Source organism: Ailuropoda melanoleuca, chromosome 17, assembly GCF_002007445.2.
Source record: "Ailuropoda melanoleuca isolate Jingjing chromosome 17, ASM200744v2, whole genome shotgun sequence".
Taxonomy (NCBI): domain Eukaryota; kingdom Metazoa; phylum Chordata; class Mammalia; order Carnivora; family Ursidae; genus Ailuropoda; species Ailuropoda melanoleuca.
Window position 1 is genome coordinate 33,038,028 of NC_048234.1, and position 17,508 is coordinate 33,055,535.

Consider the following 17,508-nt stretch of genomic DNA (forward strand, 5'->3'; position numbering starts at 1 on the left):
TTTCTTTATTACTGTTTAGTTGAACTGATGGTGACACTAAACATCAAGACTTTGATGTTTTATACGGTGTTCTTCCCCAGTAATTAACTGCACTAATGAAGTTAATTAGTGGGGAAGAATGCCGTGTAAAACATCAAAGTCTTGATGTTTAATCACAGCTTAAAAAAGAAGTTTTATACTCTTCGATTGCCAAACACATTCCAATTAGCCAAAGGAAGGTCATTTTGTTTTCCCTCTTCTGGTCTTCCAAGCTTTTCCTGGCTCTTCTGGTTGACCATTGGTTACTTGAGCCTGAGTGTTAATCCTCTAGGCAAGCTGACAGTGGCATGTGGAGGGCCAAATCTCTTCCCACAAGCTCTAAACCAGCATATCTGAGAGACTCGGTTTCTGCAAAAGGCGGTGAAGACTGCTTGTAACATGCTGATAGGGGAAAATTACTCTCAAGGAGTAATGGGTATTTGTTTTCTCATGTACTGTCTAATTTTATTATTAATTTAGAGCCACTCCGTTTTCCTTTATGTTACCCTTTTGTGAGACACCTAACGTCTGATAGGTATATTTCCTTAGTGAACTCAGACTACAAAGCTGAGGGAACAGGTATGGTTTAAAGGGTTAAGGTGTAAGTGGGGGCCCTACAAAGTTGATCATATGAATTCTTCAGTGACGAGTAGTCAAGCAACAAGAACAAGAACTCCTTCTCAGGTCATTTCCCTGTGGTGTGTGTTAGATCAGTTTTTATTGGTTTTTTTTGTTGTTGTTGTTGTTGTTGTTGTTGTGTGTGTGTGTGTTTAAATCAAGCGGGGTTTGCAAGAGCATAATGTAATTCAGATAAGCAATTATTGTAATTGACCTTGGCGATGAGTATCCTTGGCTTTTACCACAGTTTACTTAATACCTGAGGATGGCCAATTATCTCATAATGCCCACTTTATTGAGATTATTGTTTTAATTATGGCACTCAGAATACATCACTTTGTCAGCATTGTAGAGTCATGCATCGGAACACCACATTCAGGCATTCAGAAGTGTGTAAAGAGCATGTATCTGCATCTTAGGACATGTTGTGATTGAGTTTTTTCTCGCTCCCAACTCCAAACTGTGATTTTGAAATACGTTATTTCTTACCAGTTAAATGTGGGTCCTCCTGGTGAGAATAGCCACAGGGAGATAAAGTCTGGGGTGCCGTGGCTGCCTCTGAGCTAATTGTGCCCTCTGAAAGGGCTGGAGGTGACTTGGTGCTAATAGGTAGGTGTTCAAGTTGATGAGGCGTTCTCGTGGACAGCAGTCCCAGCAGCTGCAGGTTATCTGAATACACCTTAGGTCGGAGCTTCTCAGCTTGAGAATCACTTGGGGGCTTGTAAAATTGCCAGGGCCCACTCCTCAGTCTGACTCCATTGCTCTAGGGCAGGGCACAGGTGGGGTTTTGTTGTTGTTGTTGTTGTTGTTGTTTAAAGCTCCATGGGTGAGTCTGTTGTGAAGTCAGGGTGGAGAAACACTGCCCACCCAGTCATTGAATTCCTCTCCACCAGCTTGTGTCATCCTGTGACCCTGTCCCAGAGAAAGGACACCTTCCGGTCCTTGCTGCTCTGTGTTTCACTCTGCTCCTCTTCCTCCCAGACTCAGCCTAGCTTCCTCCGCACCTGAAATCCCCTCAGTCCAGGTTCGGACCCCCGCAGTGCTTACTCCTCCTTCCCAGGCGGTGCCTGGCCTGCGGCCCCCGTGGAAGTCTCCAGTGGATCCTACCCCTTCTGAAACGTCTCACTGTGCTCCACTAACCAAGTTTGCTGGTCACCACAGAGAGAGGTCTTACCTTCCTTCTTTCTAAGTGTCTTCGAGTAAGGATAGCATTTCTTCTTTAACGTCTGTCTCAAATGCTTAGTATACTACTTTGTGGAAATGTAATTCTGGCTGATTAGATCAGTTGTGTGCCCCCCCCCTTCTGTGATAAGCCTGGAGGATGCCATTCACATGTGCCACGCGGTCCCATGAGCACCTGAAGATTAAGAGCATTCCTGTGGGATACCTAGGAAAGGACAGGAACCCTTTCTTTTTTCAGTAGAAACCTGTATCACAGTGAAGACACATGAAGTATGTTGACAAACTTGATTACATTCTAGCTATATGCATATACGTAAATACATACATACACACATACATATAAATACATATATATATTCACATGCCCTGGAATATATGCATACTTATGTGCGCCACACACACACACAATTGTATGAAGTCAGTCACTGGGTTATATCTCTCCCTCTCAAACCCATCCTCTTCTCCAGCACCCCTTCCAGTCTGAGCCACCATGGTCTCCCCTGGACCCCTGCTTCCCTTCCACAGCTGTATTAGCTGCAGGCCCAGCTAAGGCCTGCTAACTGCAATAGTATAAACCGAACATGAAAAGTGATGAAAGCTCAGCTTCGATGACCTGAATCAAAATTTTGTTTTAATTTTAGCAAAGTTTATGCTGTGCACTGGGAGTATTTTTATTTTTAATTACTAAGGATGGAGGGTAGGTTGAGTAGTCTTTTCTGTTTTTAAATACTTTTAAAAGTCTTTTTTCTGACTTTGGCCCCGGTGTAGCAGAACTTTCCAAAGATCTCCTGAGTGATTTTTTAGAGTGCGTGTCATCTCATCATTGCCTTCAGTGGTACTTAGAATAAAGCAGACTTCGCCGTGGCCCGCTGAGCCCCGTACGGCCTGGCCCCTCCCTCTGTCCAACACCATCGCACCCCCAGCTCTCCCTCCACCACAGGCCCCCAGACCTCTGGCCCTCCAGTGTCACTGCAGGCTTCCTCCCCCTTCAGGGCCTGCGCATGTGCTGTTCCCTCTGTCTGCAGTGTTCTTCTCCTGGCTTTTCACATAGTTGACTCCAGCATTTGCTCCTGCTGGCAGCCTGAATGTCATCTCTTTGAAGAGACCTTCCCTGGCCACCCTGTCCGTAGGCTCAATTTTAGCATCCTGTTTTTGTCCTTTGTAACACATTGCCATTTGCACTTATTAATTTTTTATTACTATATTAATAATAATTTATTTTTATGTCCCCTTACTACAACAAGCACTCTCTGAGGGCAGGGTCTTCATCTGCCTATTTTACTGTGTACTGAGCCAGTGCCTTACAGCCCAACAGAGTGCCTGGCAGTTCAGTAACTGACAGTATTCAGTTATTCATGAGGAGAATACATGCTGCCCTCCCCCACTCCATTAGTCCTAATGCCCCACTAACTTCAGAGTCATTTGTCTAGCTCCAGTGAAGTTGGGGTTCCAAGGTTAGACTTCACTCTGTTACCCCAACTCAGCGTCATGTCAGAAGGTATGCTTGACATGAATTTTGCAGATAAGGAGAAAGAGCAGAACTTCTGAAGAGGGCACGAAGCCCACAGGGCAGGTAGATGCCCAAACTAAAGACTCTGCTGTCTGAAACATTTGAATCTGGACATACAGTAGAGTGGCCTTTGCCTGGAACCCGAGGAACTGCCCATTACCCTCTTTCAAAGGAAGGCCGGTAGGAGACATTGTAGCAGCTCTCGGGGTATCTTTTTGCCTGGTTGGGTCTGGCAAAGGCTTGGCCTTTGGCTTCTCTGGCAGATTCCAGAAATACACATGAAAGAAAGGGCTGTGTGCCTGCCACTAGATGCAGCTATCTCATTTAATCTTCATGATGACCTCATAGGACAGATACCTTGATTTTACAGGTGTAAACGTTGAGGCCGCAGGGGGTTAACTTGCCAGAATCAACATAGCTAATAAGTGCTGGAGCGGAGATTTGAAACCAGAGTGCTCTCACTCTAGAGCCTGTGACTGTTCCATTCCACCCTCTGACGTCTAGACTCCACAGTGCCCTAAAACTGGTGCCTTACTCACTTCGTGTCCCCGGTCTCTAACACACTGCCAATACAGAAGTAGCGTTCAGGGGTGCCTGGGTGGCGCAGTTGTTAAGCGTCTGCCTTCGGCTCAGGGCGTGATCCCAGCGTTATGGGATCGAGTCCCCCATCAGGCTCCTCTGCTATGAGCCTCCTTCTTCCTCTCCCACTCCCGCTGCTTGTGTTCCCTGTCTCGCTGGCTGTCTCTCTCTCTGTCAAATAAATACATAAAATCTTTAAAAAAAAAAAAAGAAGAAGAAGCGTTCAGCTCAAGTTGTAGGATTTTCCCGGCATCACTGCATGAGACTGTGCTTACGAAGTCTATTGTTCTTTAGATAGAGTAAAGCCTCATTTTTTCATCCCCCAGCTAGTATTGAAAGCACTTTTACGACATCACCCTGTATCCCTCTGGTTGGCTGGCTCTCTTAGGGCTGGCTGCTAATGGCCTCTCTGACCCACTCTCCATTCCCAGTGGAAGTCCTTGGCTGTGTGTTGTAGCCGACTTTTAGTGGCTCAAGGTCTCTGACTTGACATTTGATTAATCCAGTACCGTGTGCTTTGGTGTGAATACAAAGTTGTAGGACCTTCTGCATCTAATTCTTGTGCCCTGGATGCTTACAAACCAAAAAACTCAGCAAGAGCCTCGACGGCTGTGTTAACAGAGGGCTGTCCTGCGACAGGATGTGTGTGCATGTGTGTGTGTGTGTGTGTGTGTGCGCATCTGTGGAGAGAGACAGAGTCATACCTGCACTTGGAGTTACTTTCATCTTCATCCCTTCAGTCAGCAAGCATTTACTGGACTGTCCATACATTATGAAGTGCAGCATTCCTTCGAGCCGTAGTTGGTATTAAGTAGCAGCAGCATACCACTGGGCTAGTGTCCTTGCTTTTTAATAAAAGAGTGATTGATCAAATGGTGTTCACCTCATTTTTCACTGTGGCGAGTGAGAGTATTTTCTTCCAGTCCGTTTTCAGCATGCTGCTATTACCGCCCCATTTAGCTCGCTGCCAAATTGCAGTTGGCTCCATTCACTTCTGTTTACCCGAGTAGCGCTATAGTGATTAAATGTCACCGGGTACACCGAGTATACAAAAGTAATTAACCTAAAAGGACATGTTAGAATAAGGGTCAACAACCTCTTTAGCCCACAGTGCCCCCAGCAAGACTAAGTATCGACAGAGGTGTCGCTGGCGGGGCAGGGGCAGGTGAGGGGTGGGAGGGAAGGAAAACGGACAGGTCAGAGAAGCAGGAGCAACAGACCGGCACTCACAGTTGTATGGGGTGGCAAGTAGACAGCTCTGAGACATGATCTGTAGTCCCTTATAATTTCGCTCTTTGACCTATGATCGGATGGTGGGAGGAGGGTGGGATTAGACCGTGACCTGACTCCCCTTTCAGCATCTCAGCACTGGTTAGCGGAATGCTGTCTCCTGGTTAGACCAGACTAATCTTGCTTGGCACACACTTGATGAATCAACCTGTTCTTCCAACGTTTTATGTATTTTGTCAACCCTGCATCTTTACACCTACTTGTCAAATAAAAGCTGCTGCTTGAAATCGTTTCTTTGGAAAGATTTGAAATTGTGTCTCTAAGTATCTCTGTCTGGTTTGTTTTCATTCCTCAGTATACCAAAGTCACTTTGTTAAACTGATTGATATTAATGCTTTATGTGGCTTTACATACTAAAAATTTACATCAAACTCTAGATAGTCCTCTCTGACTTAAAAATCAGCCATTGTAAAGCTCCTTTTTTAAAAAACATTATTTCTGTCTGCCCTATATTTGGCTTTTTCTTTCATCACCTGTGTGTGGTGCCTTACTATCCAGAAAAAAAATGTGAGTAGTGAGGGATTTTTTTTTTTTCCCTTTTACCACATACCTCCTTGGGAGATAAACATTTCTAGGAGATCCCCAGGGATCACTGTTCTCTAAATGAGCGGCCACAGAAAAGCTGCTGATGCCTGCATTCTTCATGTGGTCGCTCTGTCAGACAGGATTCATTTAAATCCTGCCTTTTCAGTGGTCAGAGTTGAGTAAGATTTGTTTCCCCCTGGTCACAGACAGGTGATGAGTACACGATGAAAGACGAAGGAGAGCCAATTGAAAAATGTCTCCATTATGCGGAAGATTTATGTCTTGTAGAGTAAGAAAAATTGGTGGCCTTGGTACGTTTATGCAACAACAGATATTTCTTATTTGTTCACCCAGAGGTCAAATCCTGGTGCAGACCTTGGGGGAGGGGGCCTGTGCCCTTGCTGGTGGGGAGCAAACAGGGAAAAAGGTACCACCTTCCACCCACTCTTCCACCTGCCATCATTCTGACTTTTGTTCCAGTTTTAATTTTTGCATCGCTTCCTCCCAGTATCTCTTCAGCATAGTCCTGAAAATTGTCTTGTCACTGTATCACTTTCACAATTACCATTTTTGACTTTTGAAGGCTGCCTCCTTCCTTTGGTGTGCCTGCACACACCTGCACTCACCCCCCCCCCGCGCCCCACGCAGCTGTTCCTCTGACTACGGCAGGCATTAATATCGAGTGCTGAGAATACAAAGAAATAAGGCACAGTAGCTTATTATGCCCTTGAGAAATGTGTAACCCCTACCCTCAATACAATAAAAATAATATGGGACCAAGTAGGACGTATGCACAAGTGTTGATGCGTGGGCAGCTCAAGTTTTGTATTCACTCATTTGTCCAGCAGCCATTAACTAGGGCACCAAACCAAGTGGGTGGTCTCTGCCTTTGTGGACCTTCTAGTCAAGTAGAAGAGACAAGAAAATAATCAACATAATGGCTGTGATACAAATGCTAGGAAGGAAGTAAATAAGGGGTTATGATAGAGATTTCCGGGCTAGATCTTGGATAATGTCACCGACAAGACCTTTCTGAGAAAGTGGCATTTAAGCTGAGACATGAAAGGTGAAAAATGCTAGCCACTCAGAGGCTGGGAAAGAGTTCTTGGCAGAAGCCCACACCAGGGGATGAAAGAGAGTATGGGCTGTCCAGCATTCTGACGAAGAGACTTTGAACTCAGATTGGAGAAAGTAGGCAGCAGCCAAGTCAGGCCTGTACTTCTGTAAAGTGCCAGGCGCTGTATTAAGGGGCGTCATGCCGGTGGTGCCTTTAGGGTCTTTGAGGCCTGGGTCATCCAGTATAGTAGCCACAAGCTACATGTGGCTGCTAAGCCCTGGAAGTGTGACCGGGCCAGATCAAGGTGTGCTGCAAATGTGAAACACACGCGAGATTTTAAAGACCTGATACTAAAAAAAAAAAAAAAAAAAAAATCACGTAAAATGTGTCACTGATAATTTTGATATTGATTATATGTTGATATATTTTTAGGTACAGTGGCTTATAAATACATATATGACTAAAATTAATTTTACCATTACTTTTCAATTTTTAAAATCTGGCTACTAGAAATCTTTAAAATATGTCCATGGCTCGTGTTTTTTTTTTTTTTTTTTAAAGATTTTTATTTATTTATTCAACAGAGATAGAGACAGCCAGCGAGAGAGGGAACACAAGCAGGGGGAGTGGGAGAGGAAGAAAGCAGGCTCATAGTGGAGGAGCCTGATGTGGGGCTCGATCCCGCAACGCCGGGATCACGCCCTGAGCTGAAGGCAGACGCTTAACCTCTGTGCCACCCAGGCGCCCCCCATGGCTCGTGTTTTAATGAAGGACCTTAAGACCAAATTGTCCAGCTGTTTTTTGCCATATTGAGGTGTGGTATGAAGAAGACCTGAAGTTTCTTATTAGCCATCTCAAAACTGTTAGGCAGCCTCCCTTTAAATTGATATACTGTTGTTGCCTTTCTGTGTTCCTGCTGAATTACCCTCGATATTGTAGAGTATATTTGCATACATAATACGTAAGAATATATATGAGGCTCTGTGGAGTTAACACTCTTTGGAAGAAAAAAATGTTTAGCCTTTCAAATAGATTAAAACAGTTTACTGGAAAAAATAGCAACATGAAAAGACTTTCTTTTCCAATAAATTTTAATAGTTACTAAACTGAGGATTCTGGTCCATTAAGGTAGAGCTTGCCAAGTCTTCGAGCTGAGTCACTTATTTTCTCTGAGCAGCTACTCTACTTCAGCGTCTTTCAAAGCAGCTGTTAGAAGTATGTTGATATTTTGATTCAAGAACAGAACACAGTGCAAGTGTAGGTCTAAAGTCAGCTCACCTTCCCAGAAAATTAAGGAAGGGAATTTTTGCCCGTCCTCCCTTTTTGTTTTAGAGCAGTCAACCTCATGTACAACATCGTATTTGTCGGTGAGACTTAGTAACATTGATTATAAGGCAGTAGGTGAATGAATGATCTAGGATGTATATTATGGGTGCTCTAAAAAAAAAAAAAAAAAATCCCAGAAGGAGGTGGCAGGTGCATGTGACTATACTTTTATAAAAGTGCATACAAGATATATAGAGTCTCTCTTAATGAGGGAAGGGGATTCTTGGTGGAGACCAAGTGCATGTAGGAACGTTAGGTCTTGTGAACTTTGAGGAGGTCCATTGGATCCAAGGGCATGCGGTGGTTTTGGGGTGATTAGCTGGGTTAAGAGATGGGACTTTTAGGGGCGCCTGGGTGGCACAGCGGTTAAGTGTCTGCCTTTGGCTCAGGGCGTGATCCCGGCGTTATGGGATTGAGCCCCACATCAGGCTCCTCCACTATGAGCCTGCTTCTTCCTCTCTCACTCCCCCTGCTTGTGTTCCCTCTCTCGCTGGCTGTCTCTATCTCTGTCGAATAAATAAATAAAAATCTTTAAAAAAAAAAAAAAGAGATGGGACTTTTATGCACTATCTGTGGGCTCTCTTCTCCATCAGTGGTAAGGGGATATACTTGTCCCTTCTCGTTCTCCCAGTTGCTTGTTCACGTGACCCGCAGTTCAGACCAAGAGCAGACAGTTGGCTACCAAGAGAGGGAAGCTAAGGTGCCTACACAAGGATCAGACGTGTATCTTTGGTGTCAAAGCATCAGGTTCCAGCAGCTCAGCTCACCAGCTACAGTAACTGTATTTAATGAAATTTCTGGGGTGGAGCCAACAGCTTTATTCCAGGAAGAGGAAATAACAGTCAAGAAACCCCAGGAGGACATTAAGATAATGTTCTAATTTAAAATCAATTTTATTGATACCTTATAAATTATTATAGCATTTTATCCTGACCAAGTAATACATAATGCTGAGGCCATGGAAACAAAACGTGAATGACTAAATATTGAAGCACTGTATAGTTTACTGCATGAAGCAAAAAATATGTAGGACTTTTGTATTCTAAATATTTTTAACTCGTGGAGCCTTCTGGAGGGCAAGATGTAGATTTCATTCATCTTTGTATTTCTGTACTTTGGTGGGTATTCAGTAGTTACTTGCTGAAAGAGCCCATAAGTAGACTGAGATTGTGTGGTTGTCTCATAGTAGCATAGGAGTCGTAGCTCTTCTCTGTTCCCAACATGCGCTCTCCATCTTGGCGGCAGCCTTCTAAGCAAGTACTCTGGTTAGCCTCGTTTTGCCCACTGGGGGACTGGAAGCTTAGAGAAGTTCATTACTTGTCCAAGGTCACACAGCTGGTGGTACAGCCTCGTTTGGAACCCAGGCTGTCTGACCCTCGTACCCATACCAGAACCATTGTGGACACTGCCTCTCTTCTTAATCATTCCTCTGTCAGTTGCTCTTGTTCTGATTATCTGCCCGAGAAATATATTTTGCCCCAAGTATCTCTTACCAGGAGAGAAGCAGAAAGACAAAGACAAAAATAGAACATTTTAAAGAATGTGTTGTTCATGACATGTTGTAGAAGGTGAAACATTTATTAAGAACAGATTCATTACTTTATATGGAGATTATATTTTAACAAGGGCAGGTCTTCAGAAAATCCCGGTCATTTTTGAAGGTGAATTTTGATTTATGTTAATTTGGAAAAAGCAAGTTCTGTGAGGGTTATATACAGATTGTGTTTTTAATGACTTCCTTAATCAAGCAGGTTATTTTAAAAAAAAAAAGCCTTACCGTAATGAGCAGTAAACTGACACCAGTGACTGGCTTAGAGCCCTACCATATTCAGGTTTTTCACCACGAGCATGCTATAAATTTTAAGCTAATTTACATAAATTTGCATGTGTTATGAGTCAGTACGTAAGATGTGTCTATTTTAGCCAAATTATTTTTATTTTTTAATTTTTCCCAACTGAAGATTATTTTCTCCATCTCTGCTGGTTATTTTTTTTAGTAGGTGGGATAGTAAATATTAAAATGTTTTATTAGTTTCAAAGAACTGTATGAATAGAAATACAAACATTTTGTGTAATACTGTACAATAAAACCTCAATCAGAAATGCACTGGGGTATGGTACTGTGTTTGTTTGGTATATATAGGTTTATTGAGGATATTACTTTTACTTCAGAACTTGTTGAAAGTATTTCATAACTCTGAAATGCTTTGAGGACTAGTGAACGTATTGACCCAGGGTGACTCATGATTGTAGGACTCCTCCTACTGAAAGCTCTTCTGCTCAGGAGGGGGAGTGGGCCAAGTCCCTGCTGATCTCAGGCAGTTTGTTGGCCTTTCTGAATTCAAGAGAGTCAGCAATACTCATTTCTGTTTTAGTCATCTGTTTGCTGTTGTTGTTGTTGTTACAGGGGAAATGATGCTTGAGGACTTTAGTTACAGCATCAGTGAAGGGTCAACAGGCCTCTTGAGCCTGCCTTCTCCGTCCTGCCCTCCCCTGCTGCCATTAACCAACTCCCTCTGAATTGTCCCTGACCCAAACTAATTCCTGTACTGAATGAACTATAGTTCAACTAGCAGTATAATTTATCTTCTAAACTGGGCTGGATTTGAGTAAAGTAGGCCTGGGCAACAGTTGTAAGGGGAGGGCAAAACCCTAGGCAGATAATCGTGGTACCTCTTGCCCTGTCGTTATCCCCTTTATCTGTTTGAAAATGGACTTACCCTTTGGTACCGAGTAGATGGGGTGTTGGAAGGCTGTAGCTGAAGAACAGACAAACCATAACAAGTGAGTTGTAGAGTTTTTGGTCATGGTTGTCCAACCGTTCCTTCTGGTTGGGATCTCGTAAGTGGGCAGGGACATATGAACTTCTGTGAACGGCAAGTGGAATTAGCTTGATGTGCATTTGAAATCAAATTAGAAAGTCCGATATGGAGGTGGTATTTATAGTCCTGCCTGCCGTATTGAACCAAAACCTTATTGTGTTGAAAGGAGATGTGTTTTGGTTAATAGCAGCCTATTGAAACCCTATCATTATGGACCATCTGTATATCTGTGCTGAGGGGTAGTGCTACACAGATGCCGAGAACAGTCCTTATGTGAGGCTTAAAACAGAAGCTGCGCACTAGCTCTGTAGTAAATAGCGCGGCGGAGCCGTGGAGCTGCCGTCGCGGTGCGGTTCGGCGGTCTGTCTGGGCCTGCGCCTCCTACTACTTCGTGGAGATTCTTTCACCTGGTCCTCAAAGCCGCCAAGGGAGGGAGTGGGCGGGGGTTCTAGTCCCAGACTACAGAGACTGAGACTGAGCAATATCCCCAAGGCTACACAGCTATTAAGTGGGAAAACTCTAGACTCAAATCCAGACAGGCAGTCTGACTCCAGACAGATGCTGTTGCCTGCTAGTAAAATGTGTGCTACCTGTTATTAACACAAGCTAAGTGTAACAACACTACCTCCTGGGGGTTTTTTTGGGGGGGTGTACTTTATAGAACTCTTGGTCATACGTGGTCATCTTTGATCTTGCGGTGGCAGAGGAGTAAAGGTGAAAGGACGGGGCCATTCATTTCAGTTGCTGGAGGTGTCCGTTTTTCATCTGACTTGGTCAGTAACCTTAGTAAAGTCTTGGTTGGGTTTCCAACCAGGTTCTAGCATTTTCTCATTTGGAGATGAAATCTGATTTGTAATGTTAGGAGTAACTCTTTTGAAGATTATCTTTTGCTTTCAGAGCAATTGGGATTTCCATATAACAAGACTTATTAACAAATTTTTAGTATTTTCCCCCTAGTTTGTCCTTGTTTGCCCCCCTTCTTTTCTTTGATTAAACATCTATTTTGTTCTTTTTACTATCCCAGTAATATAAGTGTTTGATTTTTAAAAGTAACAGAGCTTTGTAGTAAGCATTCTTATTTAAGGCCTTCTGCCTTGTCCTGATTGGCCACTGCTTCTGATTGCTATGACCCTCCGTTCTTAACCAATTTGCCGATATAGTCACATCATCAGACTGTAATGAGAAAATGTTTCTAAGTTTGTAGATTTATAGAGTCATGATGCAGTTCCAGTTAAGTTTCCTGTTAGCAAGCTAGAGAAATACCTAACCTAGGTAAGCTTTTAAAATAATGATAGAGAAATAAAAATTATTTTCTAGTAAAACCGGACTTCATCTTTAAAAGTATTTACTTAATTTCTCCTGTTCACATGCTCAGCAAAAATCCAAGTGGCCTTCCAGTGGCCGAATGGTGGACTTGTAAGATTCATGATGAGAGTCTGTGCCAAGTCCAATTTGATTCCAGAGCAATTATGTTATTAGAACATTGCTGATTGCCCCAGTGCTCATTGTGTAGCTTAACCTTTAAATGCTAGTGATAATTAACTACTTTATCATTCTACCAGGAAACTCCAACATATGACTCTGTTCTGCAGTAAAATTTCACAAATAAAATACTGCCCACAGAGCCAGAAACAGCCAGTTAAGAAGAGTAAAGCTGTTTGTACATGTGTATCAATAAATAAGCATAAAGATCTAAATAAATAAGCGTTACCATTTATTGTTAACTTTTAAGAAAGTATTTTATAATTGTTTAAAAATCAATTTTTCCTTTTGGACAAAGTGGACATAATTCAGTAGCGTATCTCAGAATCAAAAGCCTCAGATTGTTGTTAATCACACACATACAGTTTTTTTCTTCTTTTTGTACAATAGTAAATGAGTAGGAAGAAGGCATGTGGAAGTAGGTAGAGGAGTAGAGGTGAAGAGACACAACTGTTGTGCTGCTAATCCCCAGGGGCGGCACTACTCCAATCTTACTGTAATGAATGGTTTCTTGTGTAAACCGTTCAGCCTAGTGGTCTTCTAAAAGGGAATGTATCATATGAATTTTAGGTTAAGATTGAGGAGTGCAAAAGGGATGCTTTTTGCTCATTTACGTTCAGAAACATTTCTGGGCAGTTCTCTGCCGTTCGCTGTGCCGAGGGCCCCCACCCAGGTAACCCACAGCCTGGAGTGGGAAGTGGCCTTGTAAACAAATAGCCACATATTGATTGGGAATGCTCTCCTCATGGGGTGAACAAAGTGTTAAAGAGAACAAAGAAGAATTGAGTGATTAATTCTGCCTGACAGCGTCTGAGCGAGCTTTAAAAGGTGACATTAGAGCTGGTCCTTAAGAATAAGGATTTCAACAAAAAAGATACTGAAGGGAAATGGGCATTCTCATAAGCCAGAAAAAAAGGCTACAGATACAATGAAAACGCACAGAGCACTGGGCAACAAGAAGCTCATAGTGCTGAGCTCTAAGGCCAGGGCCCTGGGTGAGGGCCTGGAGTGAAGGGCTTTGGAAACGGCCACAGGCAGAAATATTTGGAATTTTTTTCCCCCTAAGGACAGTGGGGAAACAGTTGGTTGTTTTTAAGGAAGAGTGAGAAGCGGTCAAAATCTCTGTTTGGGAAATATGAACTCCAGCATTGTGAAGGAGACTGGAGGGTGTGGAAACTAGATATGGGGTTCCGACATCAAATATGGTAGGTCGCGGCTCACAGATGATGTTTGCAAGCATGATTTCGATGGAGTAATAGTCACAAAAACCTGGTGACGGCGTGAAAGCAAAGCAGAAGCATTGAACCAAGTCTTAGGGCTTGGGAATGAGGATTGGATCTCAGCGGAGATACATGAAGAAGCTGTCCGGTTTTAAAAATTGTTTGGCTTCTAGTGTTTTGCCTTGGTCTTCGGCCTTACTGAATGACGTCTGCCATCTTTTCTGCTATTAAGCTTAAGGGTGAATGAGTAGGGATAGTTTCAGGGTTCGGTGTCTCCAGTCTAGAGTATTCATTGAAGACTCTGAGAGAGAATGGTACAGGAGGAAGGATTTAGAGGTACCCAGCCCTATCATTGGGAACCCACTCACTTGTCCTTCCCATCTTCCCCTGACACCAAACTCCTACCCCCTCCTTCCTGCCTTTGGAGCCGGTGGTGGAGTTGCCATCACCATAGCTGACCACTAGGGGCTGATGTCTTGGTAGCGATACTGACCCAGGCATTGGGGAAAAAACAGTTCATTGGTTTTCCTCTAACAACAGGCTTCAAAAGTTTAGCCACAAAAGGAAATGTGGCATTAAGGTTCAGTGGAAGTGAAATGGGATATAGAGGCAAAAGTTCTGGATATCACACTGCCTCCCGTAGTTAATTTAAAAGCCCTTGTAAATGTTGTTTATCTTCATAAATGTTAATTATTACCATCAGACTTTAGATAAAAAAAAAAAAAGTACACGGGGTTAGTTTCATATGAGAAGAATGAAGTTATCAATGAGGACGAGCTTTACGGAACAGTGTCCTGGATTGATTTAGATGCAAGGCAGAGATATCCTGGTGGTGATTCTTTGTTCTTCCTAGAACTTGTTTTCTCATCTCCAAGTGTTCTTTCCATTGCCCAGCCTGGGTTAATTTAGCACTCAGCCCTGCACAGGTGCCCTGCTGAGGCCTTGGCTTTTCTGGCCTCTCTGACCCGTCCTCCACAGGTCAGCCGTGCTCCCTCTCTCACACCTCACCTTAATGTTGAGCTGGCTCCTGTTTGGTCTATCCTGAACTGAGTCACTAGCCAGTTCCATAAGGTTGCTTCAGTTTTCACTGACACTTTCTTCACTCCCTCGTAAATGATTTTAAGCTCTCATACTGTCTGAGTGTGCCCAGTAGTAACCACCTGGCCTCACTGGCAGACAGATGCATTCTCTGTGCTTCACTGTGTATCTTCGGCATGTAGGCCTCCTCCAGTTGGGAGCCCTTTGGAAGAGCAGAGATGCCGGACATTGTCTGAGCCTGTATGGGTTGCTCCTGACTGTGATCCAAGAGGGAGGGACTATTTTTCTATTTGTCTGGTCCTAATGGGGGTTCCAGGGTTTCCAGAGACAAAAAGGAGCAGGCTCATGAAAATGGTAGAAGTCAGAAAGGAATAAAGTGAATTTTTGCAGGTGTTTTGTTTTTGTTTTATTTGCCACTCTGAATCTTTTGTGCCTTTAAAACAAGGGACTTAGCAAAATTCCTTAAATAGGACCTTTGTGTCACATGATCACCATTTTTTGGTTGCTTAAATTGCCAAAGAGTACCTGTCTTCCCTTTTTCTTTGAAGAGTTACTGGTTTTTCTCGAGACGGACTCTAACATAGTCAGTGTCTCTGTACAGGCTTAGGTTACTGGCTTCCCATCAGCCAGCAAACTTGGGGCCAGAGGGGGCGGGGCTTGCCTTTTCCTTCCTTCCGTTTTCTCTTCCCTCCTCTTCCTCTTTGAAGCCCCTTCACCAGTGTAATCTACATCTCTGTGGGACCAGACCCATTCTGCTTTCTGAATTTGCTATTCCTTGCCCCCTTTTTTATTCCTTGGCTCCCTCTCTGGTCCTGTCTCCATTTTTTCTTTCCTGTTTGTTCCTTTTTCCCCCTCAGTCCCTTTCCCCTGTTTTTCTTTGGTTTTCTGTCTCCACCTCTGTTGTCCTCTTCCTTTTACCTCCTCCCTTCTCTCCTGTCTCCTGCTCACAGTTATGCAGGTGTGCACTGACGAACAAAAAGGACAGTAAGCCTGGAACACTCGCTGTTAAGCGGATGGTCATTTCTCAACCCTGCTTTCTTTTCTAATTCCAGAGCTCTTCGGTATCCCCGTCAGCCAGTTTCCGAGGTGCCGAGAAGCACAGGAACTCCACAGACTACTCCTCTGATAGCAAAAAGCAGAAAACTGAAGAAAAGGAAATTGCAGCTCGTTATGTAGGTTCATCCACCTTTGCTTTGGGGGAAGCCAGTTTACTCTGCTTTTTATCAGCAGCCATTTTACCCTTTGATGATTACCAACCAAAATTAGAACATAGGAGGAAAAAACATCTACTGGGAGGAAAAAAAAATAGTGATCACATTTACAGCTGTGTCTCTGTTGGCTAGCTGAAGTCCTCTGAGTGTCAGGTCAGCGCACGCGTGTGTGCGAGTTGGAGCAGAATGCTTTGTCTGGCTCTAATAGAAGATGGCCAGGAAGTCCCATAATACCATTTCTAGGGATGTGTTTGCTTCCCTCTGTGTATTTCAAGGTGGTTGCATTTTCTGTGGTCAACTAGAAATGTTAAGGAAAAATGTAAAATCATAGAAAACCTGTCAAAATGTCAAAAATGAATTTGTGCTAAGGCATAAAGCGAATTTTGTGGAGTATAGCTTGCAGAGGCATCCAGATTGTGTCCCTAGCATGGGTTGAAGCTCATTTTCCTTCAGTGACTAACCCTTCAGGTCACAGAGTGAAGGGAGCAAGCTGGATGGGACTGGGGTGGATGCAGGCAGTCCCCGCTCTGCTTCCTGGGAGGGTGCCCTGCTGGACTGCAGGCCTCAGAAAAAGAAAGTGTGGATTTTTGTGTGAAACCTCCCAATTTTAACACGGGGACTACTTAACCTAGTTTTTTTAAACTGAGAGATAAATCACACCCAACCGTAGGCTGGATTTAGCCCGAACATGCTAGCTTCCACCAGATGCTCTGGAGTAACAAGCAAGCCATAAGCTTCAGTTTTTTAAACGGTAAAAGGGGATCGTCATCTTACCTACCTTGTAACATCATCATCAGGATTAAAGAGCACAGTACATTGTAAAGCGTTTAGCACTGTTGGGCACAGTTCATTTTTATAAGATGTGAGGAATTAGTCTGAACTTATCTAGGATGAATCTGGCCTTTGTGCGTGTTACACGCACGTGTGAGAGTGTGTGTGTGTGTGTGGCCTTTGTGCATGTTACGTGCACTGGGGGAGGAAGTAATGCTTGTCAATTGTCAATGCAGGACAGCGATGGTGAGAAGAGTGATGACAACTTGGTGGTTGATGTTTCCAATGAGGTATGTTTTCTGGCTCATTCAACTTCCTGCTCTTACCCACTGTAACAATGGCTAGTGTCCGGACAGTATTCAAAATGTGTGCTTCATTTCCAAAGGGACCCACTTTTTATTTACCTGAAAAATTCATGTGTTACTGATTTTACGTATTATTAATCCTTGTTTTATTGCTCTTCTTTTCTATAAGAGGGAAAGTGTGTTTTGCTATCACCATAAATGCACAGCAGACATATGTGGTCAGCCTGCAGATCTCATTGACAGGTGACCTGTAGATTTGCAGGGTTTTGATTTTTGTTTTGAGTAAGTACAGCTCCTTGAATAAGACAGGTAGGGGAGCGGTGTTTTAGGGGCACCAAGCTCCCACGAAGTTGAAAATATGCATGTTACTCCCCCCCCTTTTAAACTTAAGTGTAGTTGACACACAATGTTACCTTAGTTTCAGGCGTACAATAGAGTGATTCAGCAAGTCTGCAGGTTATGCTGCCACATATAAGGTTCCACTCCTCAGAAACTTAACTGTGAATAACCTACGATATCATAAACAGTTGATGAACACGTGTTTTGTATGTTAC

The 17,508-nt window shown here is 43.5% G+C and overlaps 1 protein-coding gene across 2 annotated transcripts in view; it reads left to right on the forward strand.

The window, feature by feature from the left end:
- TLE4 (TLE family member 4, transcriptional corepressor) overlaps positions 1-17,508 on the forward strand; it is an 89,634-nt gene that overhangs the window by 52,173 nt on the left and 19,953 nt on the right. For both annotated transcript variants that reach the window (XM_019808727.2, XM_002927980.4), the window contains exons 4-5: positions 15,720-15,839; positions 16,886-16,939. In XM_019808727.2, coding sequence (XP_019664286.1) covers positions 15,720-15,839; positions 16,886-16,939 — 174 coding nt within the window. The remainder of the gene's footprint in view (positions 1-15,719; positions 15,840-16,885; positions 16,940-17,508) is intronic.